The sequence below is a fragment of the Gopherus flavomarginatus genome, chromosome 4, assembly GCF_025201925.1.
Source record: "Gopherus flavomarginatus isolate rGopFla2 chromosome 4, rGopFla2.mat.asm, whole genome shotgun sequence".
NCBI classification, from domain to species: domain Eukaryota; kingdom Metazoa; phylum Chordata; order Testudines; family Testudinidae; genus Gopherus; species Gopherus flavomarginatus.
Window position 1 is genome coordinate 84,230,670 of NC_066620.1, and position 13,451 is coordinate 84,244,120.

The window sequence follows — 13,451 nt, forward strand, 5'->3', positions numbered from 1 at the left end:
TGTGAGGAGTCTGGTCTCTCTTTGCTCAGGCCAGCAAAGGCTGAGAGTACTCTAAAGAGGCATGGTGTTCATTTTCTGAGGAAAAGAACACACTGCAGTTCTTCCAAATAATCACATTGCCTCATACTCAGAGTGGTATTTATAGATTCCATAAAGAGCAAAACCACCTATCCTTAGCTAGTGGGACATTGTTCTGATTCAGCACCAAACGGTGTGTGTGTGGAGTATGGGAAAGTAAACAGGGAATAAATGGGAACCATGGAGTCCAATTGACTCCACTAGGAACCCCACTGGCTGCATGGCTACAGGTTTTGTGCACATACACATGAAAGAGCAAAGCTAACAAATCTGAAAGAAGAGAAAAGAAGAGTGGTAAATAAACTACCCAGGTCAATATCCACCATTACAGATGTATCCGCCTCTTTCCTGTCATATCTTAAAGAGTGTACAGTAAGAGGGATATTTAGTTTTCTTCTCTTCAACTAGTATGCAGGTTTTATCAACAGCCATATCAAACTTTAGCTATAAATCAGCAGAAGGACCACAGCATCCAAGTCATCAAATCACATCCACACTTAATTTAAAAATTAAAATAATGTTGTTTCCTCTCTACTTTAAATCATCTCACTCTGTTGCTCACAGATCCCTGTTACTGTCTGGTAAAAACAAAAGCAAACTGTAGCAACACATCACATAGGGCATAATCTTGCAAAGATGCTGTGCTGAGTCAGGGCCGGCTCCAGGCCATAGCGCGCCAAGCGCATGCTTGGGGCGGCATGCCGCGGGGGGCGCTCTGCTGGTTGCCGGGAGGGCAGCAGGCGGCTCCAGTGGACCTCCCGCAGGTGTGCCTGCGGAGGGTCCGCTGGTCCTGCGGCTCTGGTGGAGCATCCACAGGCACGCCTGCGAGAGGTCCACTGGAGCTGTGGGACCACCAGACCCCTCGCAGGGAAGCCTGCGGGAGGTCCGACGGAGCCGCAGAACCGGCGAACAGCAGAGCGCCCCCCGCGGCGTGCTGCCGTGCTTGGGGAGGCAAAATTGCTAGAGCCGGCCCTGTGCTGAGTTCCCTCAACTTCTTCCACTGACTTCAGCAGAGGCTGAGGGTACACAGCACCTCCCACTGAATTCAGTGGGATTTGTGGTTTTCACTAAGCTCAGCACTTTGCAGGAACTGATTCATATTCAGAAAATAAAACTCCTCCTAAACTGCAATATAAAGATACTCCTCAGACTGACAGTGTCAAAGGCTTTTCACTTTCTACCTCTGTTCTTCTTTCTTTTCTCTAGAGCACAACTGCGTAAAGAAAAATCTCTAGTCAGATGCCTCATGACTGGACATTTACAACAGCAGACAGGTTTCTCTCCTTTTACGAAGTTTTATTACACCTTTGAAAAAAAAATTATTTAATCTTCAAAACTCCACCAGTAACAAAGAAATGCAAAGAAGTCAAGTCACATGAATCACACATATCAAGCAAACACTGCCAGTGTAGAAAAACAAGAAGAGCCCATGGAAGAGAACAGCATGAACTTACAGAACTGAAGCCCATAATACTTACTCACTGAAGTAAATGGGAGTTTTGTCTCAGATAGGATTGCAAGATTGCACCCAAACAGATTATTCTGTCGAATATCAAACTTCAGAATAATTTGCTCCTGTTTTGTCAGAGGTTAACAGTTATCATTCCTGCCAGCATATGAAAGCAAAATATAGACATCTGAGAAAGGGAAAATGAAGGAACACTTTATAAAATCCTTGAAATACTCTTGAACTAGAAGAGCTTTTCAGAGGGCCAGCGTGAAAAAATGGTAATTTGCTGAAAAACAGTGCTGTCACTCCTAAAAAGGCATGCAACAGCAACAAATTCATGGCACTGAGAAGACAGTTTACAGAGGTATTAAATTGTCTCTTGCATCCCTTGCTGAACCCTAAGCAACTTCTTTTAAAAGCTAGTACAAAATGCTTTGCTACGGAAGATTTCACTTGATGAACACATTTTATTTTCTAAAAGTGTCAAAATCTGATGCACCAGTTCTTTATGGCTGCTTCACTCTCGCAACACAAAGAACTGTAAATCTGGTTTCTGGCTACTCTGCACAAAGCAGCTGGAGAATACTGGCAAATCTGGTGTGTGGGTCCAAAAAAATACACAGATCCATGTTTCTTTAACATATGCACAAGAAAATCCATTACATCTCTGACCTTACAATCCTTACCCAAGCAAAACATAAGAGGAACACTATGGAAATTGAGGATGATTGGCATCTTGCAGGGATCAGGGCCCTAATTATTTCCATTTGGATTTTGTTTGATCATGAAGTCTGCATTCACGTTTTACATTATGCAGCTGTAGAAAACAGTACATGTGATGCCTCATGATACTTTATTCTAAAATTATGTATGCTTTTGTAAATATTACTATAGCTTCTAATTAAGAGAGCAAATAGCCACAGCACAGGTCATGTGTGTCCTTTTGGCACATATAAAATACAAACTGACCTCTTTCTTTAATTTGGTGCAAGACTGAATACATTTTTTGCCTGAATTCACACCTCCTCTACTTTGGCTTATCCTCTGTAGCAGGTGCCTAATGGAGAGGTATCTACTTACATGTGTGGGAAAGACTTGCTGAACTACAAAAGCCAGCTCTTTAACTTGGAAACTAAATTATGCTTAGTCTTTTTTCCTTAGTAAATGGTGCAGTAATCCCAAATAAGTGGCATGTAACCCTGTCATGAACCAGGCTCTGTATTCACATTTCAGTGTTTTACATAATACGCACGAGTGCTTCCAAGGATCAAATTGCTCTTTTGCTGCCAACATTAGTTGTTTAATGATCTAAATAGCAGAAGCTACCAATTATTATATTCCATTTTACAGTGTCATTTAAAACCCATACATGTAATTATTACACGTCTTGTTATTTTTATGGCTCTTCTGATACTGAAGAGTGGTAGGTACTTTTAACACATAAAAGTCAGGAAATCTACTGATCACATTTATACATTTGGACTATGGCGAAGATACCACATTCTTACTATGACTATTACATACCCCCCTCACTAAACATTTTCTAAGGAATTACACAAGGAATCTTTCCTTTCTAGGAAATCAGTGTGAGTATGTCCAACGCTAGTATGAACTGAAAGTCATTACCATTATATCTCTTATCACGTAAACCTTACCTGATACAGCAAGCATTTTGGCTTCAAGTAAAGCTGGTAGTTGGGTCTCAATATCACTCACTTTTCTCCTCAAAGTACTGCATAGTTTCTGACTTGCACAAACCTAAATTAAGGCAGACAGCCATGATATATAATTCATTCACGAAAAAATATAAAGGCAATTTAAAAAGGACTTCAAATGTTCTTGGTTTCCAGACATGACATAACATTCTACCATAAGGTAAAAGAAACTTAATAAAAAGTGATGTGTGATACTTTTATAAAAACATGTATCAGAATTCATTGGCTTTGCAACACATTCCAATATAAAAACGAGAAAACAGTATTGCATTATTAGCTATCCACATGAAAGAACTAACACAGAGAATGTTTCAGTAGTAGATATCATGAGTGCTTAAGCAGAAGGCCAAGATTATGAACTTTGCACCAATGGCCTATTTTCAATAATTATGTCTGGTAACCAGTGGAATTCAGGTAAACAGAGGTTTGGCATTTAACAGTCAGTAACACAAAATGTACAGGTAATTTGTTTATAAAAAATAACTTCCCATACCCCTTCTTAACTGAAACATCAAATTCTGCTATACTACTATGGGTGGGCAATGGAGAGAGAGTACAGTAGTTCAAGACATTGTAGTTAGTTTCATATTCAGAAGCTGCTACTGCATCGGTATGTAGCGCAGGGTTTCTGCTGAAAAACTTCTGTGACACCTCCCGGAAGCTCTCAGGGTTGCGAGGCACCATGCTACCACCTGCCCTTAGCTTGAGGAAGCCTTGTCTGTGCCTGCCAGGAGTCAGCTCCCCTACTCCATTGGCCACGGGCAACACAAGCACTCCCCTCTAGGCCTCACAGACCCCACTGTCTCTCTACAAGATAGAAATAGGCACAGTCCCACTCTTGAGCTCTCTGAGCATCTCCCTGGAGTGTCCAGCCAGTGGTACACTGGGCACTTGCAGTATTCACAGATTCACTTTTTCCAAAGAAACAGTGGCCTCCAGCTTCCCAGTTTCACCTCAAATCACCTCTCCACTTAACATGTAGCACTTAGATATGTTTATAGTGAAATCAAGTATAAGTTTATTTAACAAAGCACAGAGATTCAAATGATAGCAAGAAGTATTTGAAACAAATGGCAACATACAAAATAAAATCATCACACATCTTCTAGATACCAGACTTAATTAACACTCTTGTGTCTTGTAGAGTTTGGTTCACCCAAACTCCCTTCAGTGTTTTATATCCAGGCTTGGCTGTGACCCTCCTTTCATGAGGCTGACATGCTGTCAGCTTGCCTTCTACATGAAGGATTCAGTGTGTTTCTTTGTCCCCACTAGATATACCAGAACAGTCCTTTGTCTTTTTTCATAAAGAGGACACCTCCTGCTGTTCATTTCATCTTGTAGATTTTGCAATCTCTTATTTAGCCTGGAAGGGTTCAGTATGCATACAGACATACCATAAATAATACCTAAATGACCAAACAGGAAAATAGATATCTCTTACCTCCTGCCTGAAAGGAACATTTCTGAGGTATGTCACCTCTTCGTGACCTGCCTAAACTCCAAGACCTTATGATCATAATTTTTAGTATAGATTCATAATTCCTTACATATTAAAAGTACATTTTGCAAGGATTATGATGACCAGTGAGCCACTGGCTCTCAGCAGAGACCTCACGTTACCCTTTGGTGAACTATTATGCATGTATCCAACCCACAGTATTCCTGTAAATCCATATGCACCTCCTGTGCCTTTTGCCGTCTGGTACCAAGTCCCTGGGTCACAACTTCCAGGTTCAAAAATATAACTAGATCTGCCAGAGGGACTGTGAAAAGCCAAAGCACAGGACGATAGCTAGTGTGGGGGATGGAGGGATTAGAAAACTGATATGAAAACAAACAATACTTTATATTTAATGTACATTACCACTTCTGAAAAATTTTGCAGATTATAAGTAATTTACCACTCTCACATTTTCCAAGCTCTACTTATCAGGTTTTAGAGCTCCAAAGGAAAAAATAAAAAAAAAAAAAAAAACATTCTTGTAAAGGTTCATATCAGTGTGGCAGTTAACACCCTTGGCTTTAAAGACAATCATCAAGCAGTTGCCTAACATGAGTATAATGGGGTAAATAAATCCTACACTGGAGGGGGAGGTACAGAACAACTCTGGGGCCAGCCAGGGAGTCTCTTCAGCACAGCAGGGTGGCAGGTGGAGAGAGACAGTCCTGCACTCACTGTTATGGAGGCGTTACGCTAGGAGAGTATCTGTAGGAGGAGGACTGCTGAATGAAGCTAGGATTCTCCAGCTTTCAGAGGCCCTTGGCTGCATTGCAGGGGACAACCACAAGCCACGATGTGCCCCAAGGAGGGAAAAAGTGACAGGAAGAGACCCAAGGGAAGGTGTTAGTTGGGCCACAGACAGCCGGCAACTTCCTTACAGTGCCCAAGACAGCACCTGGGTTGGATGCCAGTGGAGTGGGAGGGCCTGGTTACCCCTACCTGCTACGGCTTGGCAGGGCTGCCACCACAGACTCTTACCGCTAGGCGGGTCCAACCTTATAGACTCTACCCACTAGGCAGGGCCTGCTTCCCCACTCACACTGTCATTTGGGAAACTACAGCAGTGGATGGAACCTAGTGTACATCATTAGGCAAATAGGCACTGGCCATCTTTGAGGAAACTGGAGTTGAACTGAAATTTCAGGTGAAGGCTTGCTTGCCTTTCCCAGCCTCCTTGATGCACTGCCTTCCTCAGCGATGCAATACAATGTACATATAAACAGACAAAAATACCACTGCTGTCTTTTACATACACACACGGATTATCTCTTGGGAAATTAATTATACATTGCACCCAGCTATTGTAAGACTATCACCAGATGCATCTAGGAGGCTTGTTTTAACTATATAAAATTAACTATAATGTTTAGAACTCATTCCATTTATTTATTACATATATCCCTTTATTTCAGCTAAAAGCATCTGTTAATAATAATTGGGCCAGGTATTCTTTTAGCCAATAAAACTATCCTTCAAGCTGTTCCTTTTAATATAGAACCCCATTCTAAATCTTCCCATGAAATTATAATGCATATATTTCTAGTCACTGCTGTACATGATTTAATTTCTCCCAGTCTCCAGATAGTCCACTTTATTTTCTTCTCTGTATTCCATCTAATTTATCCAATAATGTTCTTGCAATGGTGAAGAACTATAATAGGTGGGAACATGTGCAGTGACGCAGGCCTCAGCTCGGCTTTGCCTACTGTGAGGAGCAGCAGAGGCAAACCAACACAATGGAGATACATTTTAAAATTTAAGGTTATTAAGGAAAAACCCAGAAATTTGTCAGGAACAATATTTTATATTATTACTCTATTAATTATATTATATTAACATCCAATATTCACTTAGGAAAATAATAAAGCCCAAGTTACCACAATAAAAGATATTTTTCAACAACATGCTATGTTACCCCAAGAGATAATAAACTCCTCCTCTCCCTGGTTGCAACGTCCTGCTTCACCCCAGTTGTCCCACCTTCACTTCTCTTTGGTTTATGATGCACCTAGGGTTGCCAACCCTTCCCGAATCTAAATCGATCTACTAACTATTGAAACCAATCCAGTTGATTTTAATAGGTTGCTAAAAGTCCGGTCGGTGGCGCAGTGGGGCTAAGGCAGGCTCCCTACCGGCCCTGGCTATGCATGGCTCCCAGAAGCGATTGGCACATCCCTCTGGCTCCTAGGTGCACGGGCGGCCAGGTGGCTCTGCACACTGCCCCCTCCCCGAGTGCCAACTCCACAGCTTCCATTGGCTGGGAACCACGGTCAAACGGGAGCTGGGGTGGTGCCTGAAGGCATGGGCAGCACACAGAGCTGCCTGGCCACCTCTGAGCCTAGGAGCCGGACATGCCGGTCACTTCCAGGAGCAGCCCAAGGTAAGAATGGCCCAGCCGGAGCCCGCACCCCAATCCATTTCCTGCACCCCAACCCCTCTGCCCCAGCCCTGAGCCCCTTCCTGCATCCAAACTCCTGCCAGAGCCTGCGCCCTGCACCTCAACCCCCTGCCCCAGGCTCAGCTCAGATCCCCTTCTCATGCTCCAAACCCCTCAGCCCCATACCACAACTCCTTCTGCACCCCAATCTTCTGCCCCGGCCCGATGAAAGTGAGTGAGGGTGGGGGAAAGCGAACGTTGGAGGGAGGGGGATGGAGTGGATGGGGCCTTGGGGAAAGGGCGGGGAAGGGTCCGGAGCAAGGTGTTTGGATGCAGAGGAGCACGTGGTTCAGACATCCCTTATGGGAGGATCTAATAGAGAATCTCTGTAACCTAGTGAGGACGAGAGGATGGAAAATGATAAAGTACAGGCAGAGGCTGATCAGAAACAATCAAATAAAAAAGAGTCCCATTCAATTACATCATGTAATGTCAGACAGCTAAAAGGATACAAGTTTTAAAGTGCTTATATACCAATGCTAAAAGTCTAAATAATAAAATGGGTGAACTAGAGTGCCTTGTATTAAATTAGGTTATTGATATAATGGGCATCACAGAAACTTGGTGGAATAAGGATAATCAATGGGATACAGTAATACCAGGGTACAAAATATATCGGAAGGACAGAACAGGTCGTGCTGGTGGGGGAGTGGCACTATATGTGAAAGAAAGCATAGACTCAAATGAAGTAAAAATTGTAAACTAATCAAACTGTACCATAGAATCTCTATGGATAGAAATTCCATGCTCTAAGAAGAAGAATACAGTAGTAGGGATATATTACCGACCACCTGACCAGAAGGGTGATGGTGACTGTGAAATGCTCAGGGAGATTAGAAAGGCTATTAAAATAAAAAACTCAATAATAATGGGGGATTTCAATTATCCCCATATTGACTGGGTACATGTCACCTTAGGACAGGATGCAGAGATGAAGTTTCTTGACACCTTAAATGACTGCTTCTTGGAGCAGCTGATCCTGGAACCCACCAGAGGAGAGGCAATTCTTCATTTAGTCCTAAGTGGAGCACAGGATCTAGTCCAAGAAGTGAATATAGCTGAACCGCTTGGTAATAGTGGCCATAATATAATTAAATTTAATATCCCTGTGGCAGGAAAAACACCACAACAGCCCAACACTGTAGCATTTAATTTGAAAAGGGGAACTACATAAAATGAGGTGGTTAGTTAAACAGAAATTAAAGGGTACAGTGCCAAAAGTGAAATCTCTGCAAGCTGCGTGGAAACTTTTAAAGACACCATAATAGAGGCTCGATTTAAATATATACCACAAATTAAAAAAAAAAAACACTAAAAGAACCGAAAAAGAGCCACCACGGCTAAACAACAAAGTACAAGAAGCAGTGAGCGGCAAAAAGGCATCCTTTAAAAAGTGGATGTTAAATCCTAGTGAGGAAAATAGAAAGGAGCATAAACACTGGCAAATGAAATGTAAAAATACAATTAGGAAGGCCAAAAAAGAATTTGAGGAGCAGTTAGCCAAAGACTCAAAAAGTAATAGCAATTTTTATTTAAAGTACATCAGAAGCAGGAAGCCTGCCAAACAACCAGTGGGGCCACTGGACGACCGAGGTGCTAAAGGAGCACTCAAGGACGATAAGACCATTGTGGAGAAACTAAATGAATTCTTTGCATTGGTCTTCATGGCTGAGCATGTGAAGGAGATTCCCAAATCTGAGCCATTCTTCTTAGGTGACAAGATCTGAGGAACTGTCCCAGATTGAGGTGTCATTAGAGGAGGTTTTGGAACAAACTGATAAATTAAACAGCAATAAGTCACCAGGACCGGATGGTATTCACCCAAGAGTTCTGAAGGAACTCAAAAGTGAAATTGCAGAACTACTAACTATAGTCCATAACCTATCATTTAAATCAGCTTCTGTACCAGATGACTGGAGGATAGCTAATGTGACACCAATTTTTAAAAAGGGCTCCAGAGGTGATTCCGGCAATTACAGGTCTGTAAGCCTGACTTCAGTACCTGGCAAACTGGTTGAAACTATAATAAAGAACAATATTGTTAGACATATAGATGAACATAATTGTTGAGGAAGAGTCAACATGGTTTTAGTAAAGGAAAATCATGCCTCACCAATCTATTAGAATTCTTTGAGAGGGTCAACAAGCATGTGGATCAAAGGGAACCAGTGGATATAGTGTACTTAGATTTTCAGAAAGCCTTTGACAAGGTTCCTCACCAAAGGCTCTTACGCAAAGTAAGCTGTCACAGGATAAGAGGAAAGGTGCTCTCATGGATTGGTAACTGGTTAAAAGATACGAAACAAAGAGTAAGAATAAATGGTCAGTTTTCAGAATGGAAAGTGGTAGATAGTGGTGTCCCCCAGGGGTCTGTTCTGGGACCAGTCCTATTCAACATATTCATAAATGATCTGGAAAAAGAGGTAAACAGTGAGGTGGCAAAATTTTCAGATGATACAAAATTATTAAAGATAGTTAAGACCCAGGCAGACTACGAAGAGCTACAAAAGGATCTCTCAAAACTAGGTGACTGGACAACAAAATGGCAGATGAAATTTAATGTTGATTAATGCAAAGTAATGCACATTGGAAAGCATAATCACAACTATACATATAAAATGATGGGGTCTAAATTAGCTGTTACCACTCAAGAAAGATCTTGGAGTCATTGTGGATAGCTCTCTGAAAATATCCACTCAATGTGCAGCGGCAGTCAAAAAAGCGAACAGAATGCTGGGAATAATTAAGGAGGGGATAAAAAATAGGACAGAAAATATCATGCTGCCTCCATATAAATCCTTGAGTACTGTCTGCAAAAGTGGTCACCTCATCTCAAAAAAGATATATTGGAATTGGAAAAGGTTCAGAAAAGGGCAACAAAAATGATTAGGAGTATGGAACAGCTTCCATATGAGGAAAGATTAATAAGAGTAGAATTTTTCATCTTGGAAAAGAGACAGCTAAGGGGAGATATGACTGAGGTCTGTAAAATCATGACTTGTATAGAGAAAGTAGATAAGGAAGTGTTATTTACTACTTTTCATAAACACAAAAACTAGAGGTCACCAAATGAAATTAATAGGCAGTAGATTTAAAACAAATAAAAGGAAGTATTTCTTCACACAATACACAGTCAACCTGTGGAACTCCTTGCCAGAGGATGTTGTGAAGGCCAAGACCATAATGAGGTTCAAAAAAGAACTAAATAAATTCATGGAGGACAGGTCCATCAATGGCTATTAGCCAGGATGGGCAGGAATGGCATCCCTAGCCTCTGTTTGCCAGAAGCTGGGAATGAGCAACAGGGGATGATTTACCTGTTCTGTTCATTCTCTCTGGGGCACCTGGCACTGTTGAAAGACAGAATATTGAGCTAGATGGACCTTTGGTCTGACCCAGTAGGGCCATTCTTATTTTCTTACGTTTTTGTGCGATTAGACAGTTGGCAGCCTTAACCACAGTTCTTTCCAGCCCTCTCTTAGGGCTTGATCCTAAGACTCCTTTCCATTCACAAATGACAGCTCCTCACCCAGACGGCCACACTCATTCCCCAGGCACCCAAACTGTATTCCCTCTGTCAATGTCCCAATGGTCCATCTCACCAGTCATATGTCCTGTGCTTTGCACACAGTCATTCACGGCCCAGCTTCCTCAGCAAAATCCATTTTACCCAATGCTGCCTCTTATCAACTCCTTTTTTTTTCTAACCGCCTTCCAACTGCCCATTTGAGCAGATTCTGAGCCCCCTCTCCAGCTCGAGCCACCCTTTCTCTGGCTCTCTCTTCCCCCAGGACAGCATTCTGAACTTCTGCACCACAGCTTCAGGTGCTAGTGCCTGGGACAGGGTTACTACAAAAGTGCCAGAAAAAAAACGGGAGCCATTTTCTCTCTCAACTCTCCAAAATAAATTAATGTTTTTGTAATGATTTCTGTTGAAGTGGTAATCTCTCCCTGTGGGTACAGGATGGCTCAGGGGATTGGTAATTACACAAGGAATCTTTCCACTCTAGGAAGTGTGAATATGTCCAATTCTAGTATGAACTTAAAGTCATTACCATCAGACAGCTGTTTGGTAATTATGTGAAATGAGTTGGTAGATTAAATCTAGTTCCAAGTGAACAGTGAGTCTAAATCACAACCTCCAATGTCAGAACTGGTACTTATTGGCAGTCTTATTAACAGCCTAAGTAGAGAAGCCATGGGCTGAAGGAAGGCTTAACCTACATCTAGAGATGGTCCCTCTAGACCAGGATAGAAGCTTGCGGGTAAGGCTCTGCAAGTACCTGTGACACATCTGTTCTGTGGATAAATTCTGGACTTTAATCATCAGGGATGTCAGATGATATCTTCCAACAAAACTAAATGAAAGAGAGAGAGAGGGGAACAAACTACTCACTTAACTTTCTTTAGTTAATCATATTACTGCTATTTTACACTAGTTATATTCCACATAAACTAAGCTTTCCTTTCGCTGTCTCCATAGTGGCTACCATTATTCATTATGATAACTTGTCCTGCTACAAAAGAAAGCCTTTTCCATAGGTAATGAAAATGCCAAAGATTAAAAAATCCAGCAACCTTCTTCTCTTTCTCTGATTTGCCTGATTCAAACAGCTCATGTCTTTGTAATCCCAACTCTACTTTCCAACCTTCCATTACTCTCAGTGACCAACACAGTATACATCAGTCATACCTAGTGATGTAAGTCAAGGGCTAGGAGCTAGGAACCTCCTGAATTTTATTCCTAACTTTAATAATGAGTCTGCCCATGACTTTAGGGCAGTTACTTACACCCAAATCTTGTCGTCTCTACTGAAGAACTCCCACTGAAGTCATTGGAAGTAAGGATTTAGAATTTTGCTCTTACCCCTTCTGCCAATTTCCTCATCTGCATAATGGGTACAAAATACTTATTTACCTATCTCATAGGCTGTTAAGAGGTTTACTTACAGAGGTTAATGTTTGTAAAGTGTTCTGAAGATGAAAAAAAAGCCCAAAAGTATTATCCTTATCCTTATATTAGGGGCTCAATCCCATATTCCTCACATAGACAAGTCTCACTTTGAAGTCAAAGGGAGTTTGGAATGTGTAAAAGGTATGGAACCAGGCCATGTGTGACTTCATATTTAATGCAGCTTTGGGGTTTATATTACAATACACCATAAATGGAGTTTTTAAAAAAAATTGTGTTTTTCATATAGGTTTCCGAAGAGCAACTAGAAACCATCTTAATTTAGGGCCTAATCCTGCAAAGCCTTATTCAGTAATCCTTACTCAGCTAGGCAGTCCCAGTACAACAACTGGGGCTCAGGCAAAAAAGGAGTCTTAGGATCAAGCCCTAAGAAAGCAAATACTGATGACAATATTTGCATAGTAACATCCTTTTACATCTTTTCCATGTGTGATATGTTACTCTACAGTGGCAGGAATGGGGTGGGGAATATGGGCTAGAACACTAAAATTAACACATTCTTTCAAAAGTGGAATACAGTCTTTAGCATTCACTGTAACAATTGCTTAGAAAAACAGGGAGATGGAAGCTCTTTTCAATGTCTGAAGCAAAGGAAAGCACTCTGTCAACAAGCATACATCCAAGTACAATAATGTACTTGAGCATCACTGCTTGCTATTGGCTCAAGTCCTGTATTACTTCTCACAGGAAGGGAATCGGTGGAGGAGTGTTCACTTTGTTAATATGTAGTGTGTGGTTTTTGCCACCTCATCTGAAAAATGATGTAGTAGAAACAGAAAAGACAGAAAAAGCTAATGTAAATATTAGATGCACGGGAGGCTAACTCCACCTCTTCTTCATCCTTGGGTTAGGCTGGAAGACAGCAATCATGAGAGAGAGATTTACTTTGAGAGAAGAGTAGGAAGAGATACGATAAAAATATATAAAAAGAAATGAGTGGGAGAAGGGCAATACTGTGCTTCCTATTTATCCTTTGAACAAACAAACGAGGGAATGCAATGAAATGTTTAAAAATATTTTTATCTATTTAACATTTACTATTTTAAGAAACATATATAATCTGTGGAATTCACTACCGCATGTTAAACTAAGTAATTTCTGTGACAGATGAGTGACCTATGAAGCATGGAAACTCCAAAAAGCTATTAGATTCAGATGTGCCAGATGCGCCAGATGCCAGCCACTGGGATTAATAATACACTTTTGTATCTGTAAATGTTATAGGTATGTTTGTGAACTACGGACAGTATTCTATCTCCATGGGGGAGGGTAACTGAGCTTCACCAAGGAACTAA

At 41.3% G+C, this 13,451-nt stretch overlaps 1 protein-coding gene across 1 annotated transcript in view; it reads right to left on the reverse strand.

Annotated features, from left to right (window-relative positions):
• LOC127048946 (disrupted in schizophrenia 1 protein-like) overlaps positions 1-13,451 on the reverse strand; it is a 242,375-nt gene that overhangs the window by 26,901 nt on the left and 202,023 nt on the right. The window contains exon 9 of the mRNA XM_050949085.1: positions 3,184-3,286. Within this exon, the coding sequence (XP_050805042.1) occupies positions 3,184-3,286 (103 nt within the window). The remainder of the gene's footprint in view (positions 1-3,183; positions 3,287-13,451) is intronic.